Genomic DNA, 20,478 nt, shown 5'->3' with positions numbered 1-20,478 from the left:
TTACCCTTTGTAAATATCAGTTACCATTTCAAAATTGTAATATTTGTATTGATGCTAATGTATGTGTTTCAGGTGGTGTATATTGTATATACAATTGTTGTATAAAAGGAATTCACCTCTGTGTAACTATATTATATGAATCATGTTATTTAAATAAAGGCATATTTTTATTTTAAAAGTCAATTTAAAGCAGTCTGACAAAAAATGTGAATAAAAAACAGCTTGAATAAGACACCAACTTCCTTATCGTCATACATTGTTTGTTTTTTCCTCTTAAAATAACAGACCATCTGTAACAAACTTATTTGCATAAGAAAAAATAATTTATTCTTAATGTGATTAATTTCACCAAGAGCTCTTAGAACCCCCCCCCCCCCCAAAAAAAAAAAAAAAAACTTTGGTGTATCCACAGTATGGCCACTTAAAACTATTTGGCTGACAGTGTCCCTGTGCTGTAGTACCAATTGCTATCAGTCTGAAATGTTAGACATGTAGTCAGGAGCAACCTCTGTTGTACGCACCCGCCGGGGCCCCATAAATCTTCCTCGCTGGGAGGCCTAGAATTTTTTTTTCTGCCACTGCTCTATATAATGCTTAAGGCAATGTGTAAACTAGTATATATAATGCCCAGCAGCGAGGGGCTTCTGTGGTACCGTACTACCGTCACATCCAGAAACAGCACAGTCTAATTAACTGAGTTGGTTTGTGCTTGTGCACGCTGATCTGGTAACATAGTCACAAAAGGATTAAACGCTCAGTCAGGAGGACATTCATCAATTAGACGGAATTCTCTTTCCATAGCCCAGCAGCAACACCTCTAACACCACGCGCGTATTTGTCTGATCAAGAATATCCAATCACAAGCTATCCCAAGTATTCACGTATTTTAATGGCGTCACGTGAATTTCCCCTTCCGGACTTTTAACCTGGAATCGGAAGTCTTCTTTGTTGTTATGTTTTGGAGGCGGTGTCTGGGAAAGGAAACGGCAGAGAAATGGTAATAATAATAAAATAATGTTATAAAATGTTTGGGATAAAAGGCGCACTGTGATTTGCAGTTAGGGTATTAGTGAGGCCTGCACTACCGGTCCACTGAAGATCAATCGTAGTGTCATATACTTTAGGCGCCATAGACCTCCTGTAACCCGAGAGCTTTGCTTATTCTGTTTTTGACCTCCTCTTGCCTGAAGCCCAGTTACCTTAACCCCCCTGGAAACAAAACAACAAAGGGCCATGTAGGGCAGATAGCTCCTTTATACTAAAACAAAATCTCATGTTAAAAGTAATTTAGCTCTCTGTATATCACTTGTCCTTTGTATGTTGTAATTGAAGCAGTAACCATAGTATCCATCCATAAAATTAAAGAAACATAAAAGTAACTATAAAATAATGTAATTTGCTAGAGCATTTTATTAAATTAATCCTGCCAATCGTGTTTTTATAAGGACATTCCTAATTAGAAATTGCATGCTCAGATTTGTTAGAGCATATTATTTTTGTACTAGAATGTCCATCTTTGACCAAGGTTGAAAGTATACTGTATTTACTGAACTCCTGTCTTGAGTCCTGTGAGGTGTGTAATCATTAAAAGGACAGTCAACTCCAAAATTGTTATTGTTTAAAAAGATAATCTCCTACCCATTCCCCAGTTTTGCACAGCCAACATGGTTTTTTTAATATACTTTTTAACTTTGTGATTACCTTGTATCTAAGCCTCTTTTGACAGCCCCCTGATCACATGGCTATTTATAATCTTTTGACTTGCATTTTAGCCAATTAGTGCAGTGTCAGACACAACTTCTCAACACACAGCACACAGAGAAAGTCCAGCACTCACTTACAAGCTCTCAGCTAAGATTAAAAGCAAAAATGGAAGAGTTAGTTACCGCATCTGGTCAAATGGGATAAGCCCAGGTACCACGTTAAGATCTCTTCCAAAACCGGAGTCCCTAAACAGCCACACAATGCAAGCTCTCAATCCAACAAACTGGGAACAAGTGAAGGGTGCACAGGCTTATGTAATCACCCTAGACATATAAAAAACATGAAAGGGGACTGCACTCTCAGACCGGACCGGGTACACATCCCATGACCCTGCAACATGCACAGCCCTGGGTGCACAATAGCACTATCAGGAAGCTGCACTATCCCCAGAGCCACAGACAGTTAACCCCAGACAGGTCTGGGTGCAAGGCCCATAGGGAAAATTACAAAACAAATTAATACAGCGCACAAGAGAAAGTCCAACACTCACTTACAAACTCTCAGCTAAGATTAAATCTTCAATTTTTGCTTTTAATCTTAGCTCAGAGCTTGTAAGTGTGTTTATGTTTGTGTGTGTATGTGTGTATATATATATATATATATATATATATATATATATATATATATATATATATATATATAAAATCAGTCTCTTGTTGTGAAAAGCTAATAAAAAAGCATGTGATAAGAGGCTGTAGTGGCTCAGAAACAGGCAGACATTTAGAGATTTAAATGTTATATAACAATGTTGGCTGTGCAAAGCTGCAGAATAGGTAGTAAAGGCGTTCTTTATTTTTAAACAATAACAATTTGGTGTTGATTGTCCCTTTTAAGTGAAAAACTTAAAGGGACACTGTACCCAAAATTTTTCTTTTGTGATTCAGATTGAGCATGAAATTTTAAGCAACTTTCTAATTTACTTCTATTATCAAATTTTCTTCATTCTCTTGGTATCTTTATTTGAAATGCAAGAATGTAAGTTTAGATGCCGGCCCATTTTTGGTGAACAACCTGGGTTGTCCTTGCTGATTGGTGGATAAATTCATCCACCAATAAAAAAGTGCTGTCCAGAGTACTGAAACCAAAAAAAGCTTAGATGCCTTCTTTTTCAAATAATGATAGCAAGAGAACGAAGAAAAATTGATAATAGGAGTAAATTAGAAAGTTGCTTAAAATTGCATGCTCTTTCTGTATTACAAAAGAAAACATTTGGGTACAGTGTCCCTTTAAGTGAACTGCATCCTGCTGAGAGATTTGACTGTAAGTTTGGGGCACCAAATCACTCATTATAGGGACTTGTAAATGTTTTAATGTCCATGATCATTTTGGCATTTTTTTTTCCACTTGCAGTGCTGGTGAATTCATTTTAGACAATGTATCATTTTATATAAGCAAACCTTAAAGGGACACTGAACCCACATTTTTTATTTTTGTGATTCAGACAGAGCATGCAATTTTAAGTAACTTTCTAATTTACTCATATTATCAATTTTTCTTCATTCTCTTGGTATCTTTATTTGAAAAGCAAGAATGTAAGTTTAGATGCCGGCCCATTTTTGGTGAACAACCTGGGTTGTTCTTGCTGATTGGTGGATACATTCACCCACCAATAAACATGTGCTGTCTATCGTCTGAACCAAAAATGGTCTGGCATCTTAGCTTAGATGCCTTCTTTTTCAAACAACGATAGCAAGAGAACGAAGAAAAACATATATGTAAGAATTTACAAGATAAATTCATTTCTTTCATATTGGCAAGAGTCCATGAGCTAGTGACGTATGGGATATACAATCCTACCAGGAGGGGCAAAGTTTCCCAAACCTCAAAATGCCTATAAATACACCCCTCACCACACCCACAATTCAGTTTAACGAATAGCCAAGTAGTGGGGTGATAAAGAAAGGAGTAGAAAGCATCAACTGAGGAATCTGGAAATAATTGTGCTTTATACAAAAAAATCATAACCACAATAAAAAGGGTGGGCCTCATGGACTCTTGCCAATATGAAAGAAATGCATTTATCTTGTAAATTCTTACATAAATTATGTTTTCTTTCATGTAATTGGCAAGAGTCCATGAGCTAGTGACGTATGGGATATCAAATACCCAAGATGTGGAACTCCACTCAATAGTCACTAGAGAGGGAGGGATCAAAATAAACAACAGCCATATGCTGAAAAAAATAACCCACAACCCAAAATATAAGTTATTCTCATAAAGAAAAGAAAAACTTAAAACATCAGCAGAAGAATCAAACTGAAACAGCTGCCTGAAGAACTTTTCTACAAAAAATTGCTTCTGAAGAAGCAAATACATCAAAACGGTAGAATTTAGTAAATGTATGTAAAGAGGACCAAATTTGATCAACTGAAGCTTCATTCTTAAAAGCCCACAAAGTGGCGACTGAGCTAGTAGAATGAGCTGTAATTCTCTGAAGCGGGGCCTAACCCGACTCCAATAAGCTTGAAGAATCAAAAGCTTTAATCAACAAACCACGGAAATAGCAGAAGTTTTTCTGACCTTTCCTAGGACCAGAAAATATAACAAATAGACTAGAAGTCTTCCTGAAATCTTAGTAGCTTCAATATAATATTTTAAAGCTCTCACCACATCCAAAGAATGTAAAGATCTTAGGATTAGGACACAAGGAAGGAACAACAATTTCTCTACTAATGTTGTTAGAATTCACAACCTTAGGAAAAAATGAAATGAAGTCCGCAAAACCACCTTAACCTGATGAAAAATCAGAAAAGGAGATTCACAAGAAAGAGCAGATAGCTCAGAAACTCTTCTAGCAGAAGAGATTGCCAAAAGGAACAATACTTTCCAAGAAAGTAGTTAAATGTCCAAACAATGCATAGGCTCAATATGGAGGATCCTGTAAAGCCTTCAAAACCAAATTAAGATTCCAAGGAGGAGAGATTGATTTAATGACAGGCTTAAACACAAACTAAAGCCTGTACAAAACAGTGAATATCAGAAAGTTTAGCAATCTTTCTGTGAATAAAACAGAGCAGAGATTTGTTCCTTCAAGGAACTGCAGACAAAACCTTATCCAAACCATCCTGACGAAACTGTAAAATTCTTGCAACTCTAAAAGAATGCCAAGAAAATTTATGAGAAGAATACCATAAAATGTAGGTCTTCCAAACTCGATAATAAATCTTTCTAAAAACAGATTTACGAGCTTGTAACATAGTATTAATCACTGAGTCAGAAAAACCTCTATGACTTAGCACTAAGCGTTCATTTTCCATACCTTCAAATTTAATGACTTGAGATCCTGATGGAAAAACGGACCTTGAAACAGTAGGTCCGGCCTTAACGGAAGTGGCCAAGGTTGGCAACTGAATATCTGAACAAGATCCGCATACCAAAACCTGTGGGGCCATGCTGGAGCCACCAATAACACAAACGATTGTTCCATGATGATTCTGGAAATCACTCTTGGAAGAAGAACTAGAGGCGGGAAAATATAAGCAGGTTGGTAACACCAAGGAAGTGTCAGCGCATCCACTGCTTCCGCCTGAAAATCCCTGAACCTGGACAGGCATCTGGGAAGTCTCTTGTTTAGATGAGAAGCCATCAGATCTATCTGTGGAAGACCCCATAACTTGAACAATCTGAGAAAACACATCTGGATGGAGGAACCACTCCGCAGGATGTAAAGTCTGACGGCTGAGATAGTCCGCCTCCCAATGTCTATACCTGGGATATGAACCACAGAAATTAGACAGGAGCTGGATTCCTCCCAAGCAAGTATCCAAGATACTTCTTCATAGCTTGTTGACTGTGAGTCCCACCCTGCTGATTGACAAATGCCACTGAATGTGATATTGTCTGTTTGAAGATAAATGAACAGTTCTCTCTTCAACAAAGGCCAAAAATGAAGAGCTCTGAGAATAGCAAGGAGATCTAAAATATTGATTGGTAATCTCGCCTCTTGAGATTTCCAAAACCCCTTGTGCTGTCAGAGATCCCCAAACAGCTCCCCAACCTGAAAGACTTGTATCTGTAGAGAACATAGTCCAGGTTAGCCGAACAAAGAAGCCCCTTGAACTAAACGCTGGTGATTTACCACCACGTCAGAGTGTCAAACATTGGGATTTAAGGATATTAATTGTGATATCTTAGAATAATCCCTGCACCATGGATTCAGCAAACAAAGCTGGAGAGGTCTCATGTGAGAACGGGCAAAGGGAAATGCGTCCAATGCTGCAGTCATGAGACCTACATTTTCCATGCACATAACCACTAAAGGGAATGACTGAGACTGAAGGTGCCGACAGGCTGCAACCACTTTCAAACGTCTCTTGTCTGTTAGAGACAGAATCATGGACACTGAATCTATCTGGAAACCTAAAAAGGTGACCCTTGTCTGAGGAATCAATAAACTTTTTGGTAAATTGATCCTCCAACCATGTTTCCGAAGAAACAACACTAGTTGATTAGTGTGAGATTCTGCAGAACGGATGGACTGAGCTAGTACCAAAATATCGTCCAAATAAGGAAGCACCGCAATACCCTGCTCTCTAGTTTCCATAAAGCAGGGCACCAAAAACCTTTAAAAGATTCTTTGAGCGGTTGCTAATCCAGAAATGGAAAAGCAACAAATTGGTAATGCTTGTCTAGAAAAGAGAATCTCAGGAACTGATAATGATCTGAATAAATCGGAATATGAAGGTATACAAAATTATCAAAACAGCAAAAAGTGTTCAGAAGATGAATCCCCTAGGTGTTCTCAACGTATATCTAGAAAACCAAGTCTAAGCGGGATATTAATATAGTCCCAATACAGTCCGTGTCAGAGGGGACCAAGCTGTCACAACTGTTCCGATAATTCACTATGGGCGATTCCAAGCAAAAAGTCCCAAACAGGTTCCCAAAATGTCAGTAAACACCGCTTCAGCCTAGTTGACACGGGTGACCAAGACAATGTAAAATCACTGTAGTAGTATGTCGTCGGTTATCTCTTACCCTCCACTGATCTGGTGGGGTGCCTGGGCGCACTGCTGAACTTCACCTCGAACTGGCGATGAGACCCTTCCGGGGGGGTTGCAGCTTGTGTGTCCTTCTTGGCGTACGAAAAAGAGATCCGGCAGAGACGTTTCCTCTGTGCGTCACCCGTGACGTAGCAAGGCTCACTCAGGTAGTGTAGCGTTGGGGGGGATGGAAAACAAGCCCGGAAGTCCAAGTGATAGTAGCAATAGAGCAGCGTTGCAAAAAGCGGTATGCCCAAACGCTATGAGACAATGTAAACACAAAGGAGATGCACTGACTCAAATGGATGTATTGCTGGAACAAATAATTTATTGTACAGTCCAACCATCAGTGGTAAAATAACATGGTCACAGTAAAGGTCGCCTGACGCGTTTCGCGCATGCGTAGATGCGCTTCTTCGGAGGCTAGTTAGAATCAGGCAGTGACAGCTTTTAAACATCTTATCTACCAATCCTGGAGCAACTTGGGTGTTTAGCCAATGGTTTCTCACTTCCGAGCAGCCAACTAATATATTCAAAATTCTATACGTATATTAGATAAATGCAAAAATTGTCCGCTGTTCAGGAGTGTCAAACCATAATGCTAAATCTATAACAAACATTAATACATAACCCACTCTGTTGTAATATATAAGAGAAATATACAAACAACTCAATAAAGTATATATGTGCACAGCTTTACAAGGTAATCTCTGTTTTACACAGGCAAGAGTCTTTATATTTGTTTAGCATGTCAGAGCTCATAGTTGGGGTGCAACAATATAACAATCAGAAATGCTAATCTGTATGTTAATAATAATTATTAAGGGCTAAGGTCAAAACATGCCAAACAAATAAATCTAAATAAATAAATCTCTTAATACAAATCTAAGAAACAAAATTAAAAAAATATGAATATTAATAAAACCAAGAAAAAAAGGATTGAAAAAATTAAAAAATACAAAATAACAAAAAATACACAAAAGATACAAAAAATACCCCCACTTTTATTGGCCACCATGATCAGTTAAAATAGTATTGCTAAGTTATCCTAAGCAGTATATATGTGTCAATGGTATAAAGGGAAAAAATGTCAAAGGATAAGTGCCACTGATCTGTGTTATAATATGAGAGGGGAATAATATGATTTCCTCTATCTCCCTAAGGTTATTATATCTGATATAACAACGAAAGGGAATAAAGATAACCAATTATTCACAAAGTGAACAATTATATCTAAATCATATTTGAATCATATAGGGAGAATAAAGATAAATGTATGGGATAAAAATGATGTTAAAAAGGCTGAAAAAATAAAATAAAAAATAAGGAAATAAATAAAGATTAAGTATAAAACTGAAACTGAAAAGGGAAGACAATGTGATCCAATAACGGTGTATGATCTACCATATATATTTCATTGCCCTAGAAAAGGAGAGTGTGTGTGTGTGTGTGGAGGTGTGTGTGTGTGTATATATATATATATATATATATATATATATATATATATATATATATATATATATATATATATAATTAGAGGGGGTGGGCAAAGAATTAGAATAGTAATGTAGGTAATGCCCTAAAGAGTCTCCGCTCTTTTTGGTATGGGGATTCCCAGTATATTTGAGAAATATGTGTATAGTCTGTAGGTCTGTATCTGTACATCAACATATGTGAAGTATCTATTCAAACAGATCTACATCTAATCTTCTATTGATACCATGAGGGTATCTTGTATTCAATTTGATTATCCAGAACACCTCTCTTTTAAGTAGTCTGGCTGTTCTGTCGCCCCCTCTCGCATTCTTTATAATTTTCTCAATTCCAGTGAAGGAGAAATGTGTAGTGCCTACCCCATGTTGGCGAAAATGTTTTGCCACTGGGGCTCTAGGCTCTTTTTCAGTCAAAGCTAAAAAGTGCTCCCTAATGCGGTCTTTTAAGGGGCGCGTTATGATACCAGTGTATTGCTGGAAACAATATTGGCATGTGATAAGATAAATCACATGTTGAGAAGTACAGTCAATTCTCTGTCTGATTATACAATCAGACAGAGAATTGACTGTACTTCTCAACATGTGATTTATCTTATCACATGCCAATATTGTTTCCAGCAATACACTGGTATCACAACGCGGCCCTTAAAAGTTGTGACTTTACAGAAAAAACACATACATTTACTTCAACTAACACTAATGAGACTTATACGAGTCTCATTAGTGTTAGTTGAAGTAAATGTATGTGTTTTTTCTGTAAAGTCACAACTTTTACAAGGTCTATGGCCACATTTGAAGGAACCTGGGTTTAAACTTAACCAGTTATTTTTCATTTGTGGTTTTTCTGAAAAATTCTTATTGGTTATGTCATTGAGTGATGGTGCTTTTTTAGCAACAAATGTTATCCCTTTGGAAACTATTTGTTTCAATGTGTCATCACTTCTTAGTATTGTAAGGTTATTCTTGATAACATTACAAATTTTATAATATTGGTTGCTGAACTGGGTGGAAAAAACAATGTTTTCCTTATTGGGACCTCTATCTCTCTTATTAAATAGAGTATTTCTCTGTAATATTTCCACTTCTTTATTGATGTTATGAAGTTTAAATCTATTATAGCCCCTTTTTATGAGTCTATCAGTTAGGTCTCTAGCTTCTAATCTGTATGTTTCTAGATTAGAGCAATTCCTGCGGAGCCTCAGGTACTGGCTTTTAGGTATGCCCTTCTTCAGGTGTGGGACATGACATGAGTCAGCTCTCAGGATGGTATTTTTGGAAGTAGGTTTCCTATATGTAGACGTCATAATGTCTAAGTTAGAAAGGTCTATATTAAGTTTAAGATCCAAATATTCAATAGAATGGGCATCACTTTTATGGGTAAAAGTTAGATTGAATTTATTATTGTTGATATAGGTCATGAATTGTTTAATGGTATGCTCATTATGTGTTGTATCCCATATTATTATAAGGTCGTCAATAAAACGTCCATATAATATGATATTATTCTTAAATAGGAAGTCATTTGTAAAAATTAAACTTAATTCCATATTGCCCATATAGATATTGGCATAGGCCGGGGCGAATTTAGCGCCCATGGCCGTGCCACGTTTTTGTAAATAGTTATGGCCCTCATGCACAAAATAATTGTGTTTTAATAAAAACTATTCTGCAGTTTCTACAACAAAAGTAATGAAATCAGTTTCTAAATCTGTATTTCTTAGCAGCATTTCATTTAGGGCTGTAAGTCCTGTTGTATGAGGGATGCTCGAATAGAGAGCAGCTACGTCTATAGTGACCCAAATGTACTCACTCTTCCATTTGACATTCCTTAGTTGTTGAATTAAGTGGCCACTATCTTTAATATAACCTGGTAATGATTGTACTATGGGTTGTTGTATGTGGTCCAGCCAGCCTCCCAGTCTCTCACATAGGGAGCCCTGGCAGGCCACAATAGGCCTCCCCAGTGGTTTTGTGAGACTTTTATGAATTTTAGGTGCTATTCTGAAGCTTGGTATAGTAGGGGCTTCTACTAATAAGAAATATGTGAGTTCTTCTGGCATATAACCATTTTCCTTAGCTGTATCAAGGTGACTTTTTAATTGGTTACTGAAAGATATAGTAGGGTTAAAAGTCAATTTCATATATTGATCATTATCTGTTAGTTGATTGTTAATTTCTTCCAAATAGTCAGAGGTATTGAGGAGGACAATAGCCCCCCCCCCCCTTGTCCGCTTTGGTTATGGCTATATTGGGATTATCTTTTAGTTCCTTGAGAGCTATTCTCTCTTTATGGCTCAAGTTATCTCTGGCTTTACGATGTGTGGAGGAATATACAGATTCATTAAGATCTGTTAATTCTTTTTCTACTGATCTCTGAAAGAGATCTATTAAGTGATCACGTGCGTGCACAGGATAGAAATGTGATTTATCCTTGAATGGGTAAGTCTGAGGGGTCCCAAACATATGTCCAGTTGAACGAATAGTTTGTTGCTGAAGTGAAATGAGAGTGGTAAGATCTGTGAGATCAGAAAATAAGTCCTATATTACTCGTCAGTGTATCTGTGTTAGTGGGGGGCATTGGGGGTGTCTCTGTGTTAACAAAGTGTTTTCTAAGTACTATTTTCCTAACAAATTTATTAGTGTCTAAAAGAGTGCCAAATAAATCAAAATTGGTTGTAGGTGCAAAACTCAAACCTTTATTTAATAGATTAACGTGGTGTGGTGATATTGTATAGTCAGAGAGATTTACTGTTGCTACTTCTTCATGTTTTTCCTAACCCTGCTGGGGTATCTATATGTATGTTCACCCTTCTTAGGGGTGCTAGTTTGCTGAGGTTGTTTAACCAAAGTTTTCAGATTTTGTCTTTCTGTAGTTGTATTGCTAGAGGTTGTAGGTGCTATGTCTAGCTCTTCAGTGGTTGTTTCTGTTGTTTCTCCTTCTAAATTGTCAGTTTCAATACTTGAGAAGGTAACTTTTCTAGGTGTTTGGTTCTTATTCTGTTGTGATTTATTTTTACCACCACTGTCTTTATTTTCTTCTGGGATCCTCTTCTACCCTGTGGCCTAGATTTTTGCCAGGAATATACTATATCAAGATAATAATCTTTTTTATCCCTATTGTATTTCTGTACTTTTCTGTCTGACAATGTGGCATCTAATTGGTCAATGGTGCTGTCAAGTTGTAATTTATAATCAGTATATTTTTGTGTTGACTCAAATGCTTTTAACATGTCAAAAGTCTTGTTAATCTCCACTAGTATATTATCCCTCTCTTCCCTCTTATGTCTAAGGAGCTGTTTCAAGCATATAATGGAGCAATTTGTTAAGTTGGTATTCCACTCCTCCATAAATGCAGGGTTATCTAGGGCAAAAGAGGGATATTTTTTCATACGAAGTCCTCTAGGGACTTTGTTCTCAGAGATATAAAGGTCTAAAAACTCAATGTCCCACCATAGGTTAGTTTCTTTATATCTCAATTTTTCTAGGCTAGAAAATACAGTATCAAGGTTATCTTCCCTAATGGATTCTAAAACTTCACTGTGTCCTCTTAAGTGCAGATGCCATTATTTGCTTTCATTATGTTCATTTATCACCCCTGTGGGAAGTATAGTAGCCATTTTTATAAGAAATCTGTTAAATCAGGCTTGCACTGAAGTATAAGGAAATAGTAGTACAATAAAATGAACAATGTAATGATATGATAATATAATATATCCAGCAATTCTGTCCTATTATTGCATATATCTGAACACTGGGAATAACAATCGACAAAATTATCAAAACGGCAAAAAGTTTTCAGAAGATGAATCCCCTAGGTGTTCTGAACGTATATGTAGAAAACCAAGTCTAAGGGGGATATTAATATAGTCCCAATACAGTCCGTGTCAGAGGGGACCAGGCTGTCACAACTGTTCCAATAATTCACTATGGGCAATTCCAAGCAAAAAGTCCCAAACAGGTTCCCAAAATGTCAGTAAACACCGCTTCAGCCTAGTTGACACGGGTGACCAAGACAATGTAAAGTCACTGTAGTAGTATGTCGTCGGTTATCTCGTACCCTCCACTGATCTGGTGGGGTGCCTGGGCGCACTGCTGAACTTCACCTCGGACTGGCGATGAGACCCTTCCGGGGGGGTTGCAGATTGTGTGTCCTTCTTGGCGTACGAAAAAGAGATCCGGCAGTCGTAGAGACGTTTCCTCTGTGCGTCACCCGTGACGTAGCAAGGCTCACTCAGGTGGTGTAGCGTTGGGGGGACGGAAAACAAGCCCGGAAGTCCAAGTGATAGTAGCAATAGAGCAGCGTTGCAAAAAGCGGTATGCCCAACCGCTATGAGACAATGTAAACACAAAGGAGATGCGCTGACTCAAAAGGATGTATTGCTGGAATAAATAATTTATTGTACAGTCCAACCATCAGTGGTAAAATAACATGGTTACAGTAAAGGACGCCTGGCGCATTTCGCGCATGCGTAAATGCGCTTCTTCGGAGGCTAGTTAGAATCAGGCAGTGACAGCTTTTAAACATCTTATCTACCAATCCTGGAGCAACTTGGGTGTTTAGCCAATGGTTTCTCACTTCCGAGCAGCCAACTAATATTTTCAAAATTCTATACGTATATTAGATAAATGCAAAAATTGTCTGCTGTTCAGGAGTGTCAAACCATAAGGCTAAATCTATAACAAACATTAATACATAAACCACTCTGTTGTAATATATGAGAAATATACAAACAACTCAAAGTAAATATGTGCACAGCTTTACAAGGTAATCTCTCTTTTACACAGGCAAGAGTCTTTATATTTGTTTATCATGTCGGAGCTCATAGTTGCGGCGCAACAATATAACAATCAGAAATGCTAATCTGTATGTTAATAATAATTATTTAAGGGCTAAGGTCAAAACATGCCAAACAAATAAATCTAAATAAATCTCTTATACAAATCTAAGAAACAAAATTAAAAAAATATATGAATATTAATAAAACCAAGAAAAAAGGATTGAAAAAATTAAAAAATACAAAATAACAAAAAATACACAAAAGATACAAAAAATACTGCTAAGTTATCCTAAGCAGTATATATGTGTCAATGGTATAAAGGGAAAAAATGTCAAAGGATAAGTGCCACTGATCTGTGTTATAATATGAGAGGGGAATAATATGATTTCCTCTGTATCTCCCTAAGGTTATTATATCTGATATAACAACGAAAGGGAATAAAGATAACCAATTATTCACAAAGTGAACAATTATATCTAAATCATATTTGAATCATATAGGGAGAATCAAGATAAATGTATGGGATAAAAATGATGTTAAAAAGGCTGAAAAAAATAAAATAAAAAATAAGGAAATAAAGATTAAGTATAAAACTGAAACTGAAAAGGGAAGACAATGTGATCCAATAAGGGTGTATGATCTACCATATATATTTCATTGCCCTAGAAAAGGAGAAAATATATATATATATATATATATATATATATATATATATATATATATATATATATATATATATATATATATATATTAGAGGGGGTGGGCAAAGAATTAGGATAGTAATTTAGTTAATGCTCTAAAGAGTCTCCGTCCCACACCTGAAGAAGGGCATACCTAAAGGCCAGTACCTGAGGCTCCGCAGGAATTGCTCTAATCTAGAAACATACAGATTAGAAGCTAGAGACCTAACTGATAGACTCATAAAAAGGGGCTATAATAGATTTAAACTTCATAACATCAATAAAGAAGTGGAAATATTACAGAGAAATACTCTATTTAATAAGAGAGATAGAGGTCCCAATAAGGAAAACATTGTTTTTTCCACCCAGTTCAGCAACCAATATTATAAAATTTGTAATGTTATCAAGAATAACCTTACAATACTAAGAAGTGATGACACATTGAAACAAATAGTTTCCAAAGGGATAACATTTGTTGCTAAAAAAGCACCATCGCTCAATGACATAACCAATAAGATTTTTTCAGAAAAACCACAAATGAAAAATAACTGGTTAAAGGGACACTGTACCCAAAAATTTTCTTTTGTGATTCAGATTGAGCATGACATTTTAAGCAACTTTCTAATTTACTCCTATTATCGATTTTTCTTCATTCTCTTGGTATCTTTATTTGAAATGCAAGAATGTAAGTTTAGATACCGGACCATTTTTGGTGAACAACCTAGGTTGTCCTTGCTGATTGGTGGATAAATCCATCCACCAATAAAAAAGTGCTGTCCAGAGTACTGAAACCAAAAAAAAAGCTTAGATGCCTTCTTTTTCAAATAATGATAGCAAGAGAACGAAGAAAAATTGATAATAGGAGTAAAATAGAAAGTTGCTTAAAATTGCATGCTCTTTCTGAATTACAAAAGAAAAAATTTGGGTACAGTGTCCCTTTAAGTTTAAACCCAGGTTCCTTCAAATGTGGCCATAGACCCTGTAAAAGTTGTGACTTTACAGAAAAAACATATACATTTACTTCAACTAACACTAATGAGACTTATACAATCAGACAGAGAATCGACTGTACTTCTCAACATGTGATTTATCTTATCACATGCCAATATTGTTTCCAGCAATACACTGGTATCACAATGCGCCCTTTAAAAGACCGCATTAGGGAGCACTTGTTATCTTTGACTGAAAAAGAGCCTAGAACCCCAGTGGCAAAACATTTTCGCCAACATGGGGTAGGCACTACATATTTCTCCTTCATTGGAATTGAGAAAATTATAAAGAATGTGAGAGGGGGCGACAGAACAGCCAGACTACTTAAAAGAGAGGTGTTTTGGATAATCAAATTGAATACACGATACCCTCATGGTATCAACAGAAGATTAGATGTAGATCTGTTTGTATAGATACTTCACATATGTTGATGTACAGATACAGACCTACAGACTATACACATATTTCTCATATATACTGGGAATCCCCATACCAAAAAGAGCGGAGACTCTTTAGGGCATTACCTACATTACTATCCTAATTCTTTGCCCACCCCCTCTAATATATATTTAATATTATATATATATATATATATATATATATATATATATATATATATATATACACTCTCCTTTTCTAGGGCAATGAAATATATATGGTAGATCATACACCCTTATTGGATCACATTGTCTTCCCTTTTCAGTTTCAGTTTTATACTTAATCTTTATTTATTTCCTTATTTTTTATTTTATTTTTTCAGCCTTTTTAACATTTTTATCCCATACATTTATCTTGAATCTCCCTATATGATTCAAATATGATTTAGATATAATTGTTCACTTTATGAATAATTGGTTATCTTTATTCCCTTTCGTTGTTATATCAGATATAATAACCTTAGGGAGATATCATATTATTCCCCTCTCATATTATAACACAGATCAGTGGCACTTATCCTTTGACATTTTTTCCCTTTATACCATTGACACATATATACTGCTTAGGATAACTTAGCAATACTATTTTAACTGATCATGGTGGCCAATAATAGTAGGGGTATTTTTTGTATCTTTTGTGTATTTTTTGTTACTTTGTATTTTTTTAATTTTTTCAATCCTTTTTTTCTTGGTTTTATTAATATTCATATTTTTTTAATTTTGTTTCTTAGATTTGTATTAAGAGATTTATTTATTTAGATTTATTTGTTTAGCATGTTTTGACCTTAGCCCTTAATAATTATTATTAACATACAGATTAGCATTTCTGATATATTACAACAGAGTGGTTTATGTATTAATGTTTGTTATAGATTTAGCATTATGGTTTGACACTCCTGAACAGCGGACAATTTTTGCATTTATCTAATATACGTATAGAATTTTGAAAATATTAGTTGGCTGCTCGGAAGTGAGAAACCATTGGCTAAACACCCAAGTTGCTCCAGGATTGGTAGATAAGATGTTTAAAAGCTGTCACTGCCTGATTCTAACTAGCCTCCGAAGAAGCGCATCTACGCATGCACGAAACGCGTCAGGCATCCTTTACTGTGACCATGTTTTTTTATCACTGATGGTTGGACTGTACAATAAATTATTTGTTCCAGCAATACATCCTTTTGAGTCGGCACATCTCCTTTGTGTTTACATTATGAAGGTATACATCCTGCAATCCATTATGGACCTAAAATGTCCTTGCTGAATAAAAGGCAGAACAGTCCTTAAAGTCACCATTTGAAAATTGGTACTCTTACATAACGATTCAAAATTTTCAGATCCAGAATTGATCTGAATGAAATTTCCTTCTTTTAGACAATGAATAGATTTGAATAAAAACTCCAGACCTTGTCCCTGAAAAGGAACTGGCATGACTACCCCTGAAACTCCAGGTCTGAAACACACTTCAGGAAAGCCTGAGCTTTAACTGGATTTGCTGGGATATGTGAGAGAAAAAATCTTCTCACAGGAGGATTTACTCCGAATCCTATTCGAAACCCCTGAGAGACAATACTCTGAAACCATTGATTTGGACCGAATTATCCAAAACATTCTTGAAAAAAACCTTAATCTGCCCCCTACCAGCTGAGCTGGAATGAGAGCAGCACCTTCCTGCGGACTTAGGGGCTGGCTTTTTGGTTTCTTAAATGGGTTGGATTTATTCCATTTAAAGAAGGTTTCCAATTGGAAACAGATTCCATAGAAAAGGATTAGGTTTTTGTTCCTTATTTGAAAAAAAGAACGAAAAACGATTTAGAAGCTTAATATTTACCCTTAGGTCTCTTATTACCTTGGAAAGAAGAGATAGCACTCTAGATTTAAAAAGTCATATAAGCATTCAAAGATTTAAGCCTCAAAACTCTTATAGCTAAAAATAGCTAAAGACATAAATCTAACATCAATCTTGATGATATCAAAAAATGGCATCAGAACTGATTAGTATGTTGCAGAAAGCGAACTATACTAGATAAATCAGAATTCAATTCTTGTTGCGCTAAATCTCCAACAAAAAAGTTGATGCAGCTGCAACATCAGCCAAAGAAAATGCAGGCCTGAGACGACCTGAATATAAATAAGCTTTCCTTAGATAAGATTCAAGTCTCCTATCTAAAAGAACTTAAGTACTATCTTCCATAGGAATAGAGGTACGTTCAGCAAGAGTAGAAATAGCCTCAACAAGTTGAGGATCTTTTCCCAAAACTCTATAGAAATTGCTGGTAAAAGGATAGAATTTTTTTAAACCTTGAAGAAGGAATAAAATAAGTACCCGGCTAATACCATTCCTAAGAAATCATAAAAGAAATAACAACAGGAACGGAAAAAAACCTCTGGAGCAACCACAGGAGGTTTAAAAACAGAATTTACTAGTTCTAATATCAAAAGGACTAGTTTCCATGATATCCAAAATAATTAACACTTCTTTAACAAAGAACGAAAATACTACATTTTAAATAAATAAGTAGATTTGTTAGTGTCAATATCTGTGGAAAGATCTTTTGAATCAGATAGATCCTCATCAGAAAAGGATAATTCATTATGTTGTCGGTCATTTGAAATTTCATCAACCTTATGAGAAGTTTTAAAAGACTTTTATATTAATTAGAAGGCAGAATAGCAGACAAAGCCTTCCTAATAGAATCATAAACAAATTCTTAAAATTTCATAGGTCTAACATGTACCTTAAAAGTTGAAGGAACAACAACAGGAAATGCACTATTAACTGAAGGATACAATATCTGCTTGTAAGAAGTTTAACATACAATGACATTCGGAAATATAATGCACTTAGCTTTAGTAGAACCGACATCAGGCAGCAAAGTTCCAGCAGATACTTCTGAGGCAGGATCAGATTGAGACATCTTGCAAAATGTAAAATAAAAAACAACATATAAAGCAAAATTTGTCAATTTCCTTATATATGACAGTTTCAGGAATGGGAAAAAAATGCAAATAGCATAGCCCTCTGACATAGAAAAAGGCAAGAGCCAAAGCAATGGGGCAAATAAATACTGAAAAAAAAATTATGACGCCGGAAATGACGAACTTGCGTTGACGTGCCTTTCGCGCCAAAAAATTCTCGCGCCAAGAATAACGCAATAAAGTGTAGCATTTGCCGCACCCGCAAGCCTAAGCCAGCCTGCAATTTGAAACAAAGTTGTCAATTGAAAAAAGACTAAACCCCAGGTAAGAAATATATATCTTAATATTAACTTTCCCCAAATATGAAACTAAAAGTCTGCAAAAAGGAAATACATGAACCTGACTCATGGCAAATATAAGTACAATACATATATTTAGAACTTTATATAAATGCATAAAGTGCCAAACCATAGCTGAGGTGTCTTAAGTAATAAAAACATACTTGCCAAAAAGACACCCATCCACATATAGCAGATAGCCAAACCAGTACTGAAACAGTTATCAGTAGAGGTAATGGTATATGAAAGTATATCGTCGATCAGAAAAGGGAGGTAGGAGATGAATCTCTACGACCGATAACAGAGAACCTAAGAAATAGACCCCCGTTAGGGAAATCACTGCATTCAATAGGTAATACTATCCACGTCCCTCTGACATTCGCTGTACTCAGAGGAATCGGGCTTCAACAATGCTGAGAAGCAGATGTCAACGTAGAAATCTTAGCACAAACTTACTTCACCACCTCCATAGGAGGCAAAGTTTGTAAAACTGAATTGTGGGTGTGGTGAGGGGTGTATTTATAGGTATTTTGAGGTTTGGGAAACTTTGCCCCTCATGGTAGGATTGTATATCCCATACGTCACTAGCTCATGGACTCTTGCCAATTACATGAAAGAAAAATGATAATAGAAGTAAATTAGAAAGTTGTTTAACATTTGTATGCTCTGTCTGAATCACAAAATTTGGGTTCAGTGTCACTTTAACTTATAGGGATACTGAAACCAATTTTTTTCTTTCGTGATTCAGATAGAGCATGGAATTTTAAGCAACTTTCTAATTTACTCCTATTATCAAATTTTCTTCATTCTCTTGGTATCTTTATTTGAAATGCAAGAATGTAAGTTTAGATGTCGGTCAATTTTTGGTGAACAACCTGGGTTATCCTTGCTGATTGGTGGATAAATTCATCCACCAATAAAAAAGTGCTGTCCTGAGTACTGAACCCAAAAAATAGCTCAGATGCCTTCTTTTTCAAATAAAGATAGGACGAGAACGAAGAAAATTTGATAATAGGAGTAAATTAGAAAGTTAATTAAAATTGCATGCTCTATCTGAATCACGAAAGAAAAAATTTGGGTTCAGTGTCCCTTTAAACATTATAATTACAAAGTCAATTGATGTCACTTTAACTTGATAAACAATTGTTCAACTATAATTTGTACAATAACTTGGCAATATGTTATTTGTTTTATTCCTTTTTCTTGGAATCTGTGTCTGAAATTGTTGGGTTTTCTGCTTCTGGCAATTGAAAATGTACCTTGTAGACATCACAAATCTTACCCTGCCACATATTTGTAATTGGTCTCAGCAGAGATAAGGAACTTCAAAAATGGGGATAAAAATGACAGTGGATAGCTTTGTCCACTCCAGTAACAAGTCAGGACTGGCTCTTTCATATAAGGCATGGGTGGAGTTTGAGCATAAAAAAACAAATGCAGCACACAAAGTATTAATACATTCAGAATATTTTTACACTTTCCAAATGTGTTAATTTTTTGCAAGACTGCAAAATATCTTTTAATTACAAGGTGTTCGTTTTAAATACTGGAAATCTGGAAGACTCTGCAAATTGATTTTGTTCCTCCATAGGCTATGAAAATATGTAGAAATCCATTAAGTATATATTTCACTGGATAAATCGCGGATTTTACTCTGTCATGTGCTTTGTCTACAGGATAGTGAATTTTCTTCTGACCCTGAACTTGCCAGCATGGCAGAAGCTGAAAATGGGGAGAATGCCCCTGTGTACTGCATCTGCCGCAAGCCAGATATCAACTGCTTCATGATGTAAGAACCTCTTGATCTTATACCATACCAGCATTTGTCTGATTACACACATGCTTGCACCTGCTACTGTTGGGTGTGGATAGATATATATATATTATGTTGAAATTCTTTTTATTTAGTTCCAATAAAACAAAACAAAGATAGGATTGGGGTTTCCATGATTACATAATATATCACTCGTCTTTAACATTTCAGCAGGAACTTCAGATAAAGAAGCATTATCAAAACATACACTCATTCTAAACAATGTGACCTTGATATAACTTTTTTTTTTTTAGGCAGATTCTCACCTAAGTTTTCTCTGTGAGGTG

The 20,478-nt window shown here is 35.8% G+C and overlaps 1 protein-coding gene across 1 annotated transcript in view; it reads left to right on the top strand.

Annotated features, from left to right (window-relative positions):
* The first annotated feature begins 585 nt into the window (after positions 1–585).
* LOC128642663 (CXXC-type zinc finger protein 1) overlaps positions 586–20,478 on the top strand; it is a 231,298-nt gene continuing 211,405 nt past the window's right edge. Inside the window, exons 1-2 of the mRNA XM_053695446.1 lie at positions 586–997; positions 20,055–20,167. Of these exons, the coding sequence (XP_053551421.1) occupies positions 995–997; positions 20,055–20,167 (116 nt within the window). The 5' untranslated portion in view covers positions 586–994. The remainder of the gene's footprint in view (positions 998–20,054; positions 20,168–20,478) is intronic.

Source organism: Bombina bombina, chromosome 12, assembly GCF_027579735.1.
Source record: "Bombina bombina isolate aBomBom1 chromosome 12, aBomBom1.pri, whole genome shotgun sequence".
NCBI lineage: Eukaryota > Metazoa > Chordata > Amphibia > Anura > Bombinatoridae > Bombina > Bombina bombina.
Note: the sequence above shows the minus strand (reverse complement) of the source record. Positions and strands in the feature narration are given on the sequence as shown.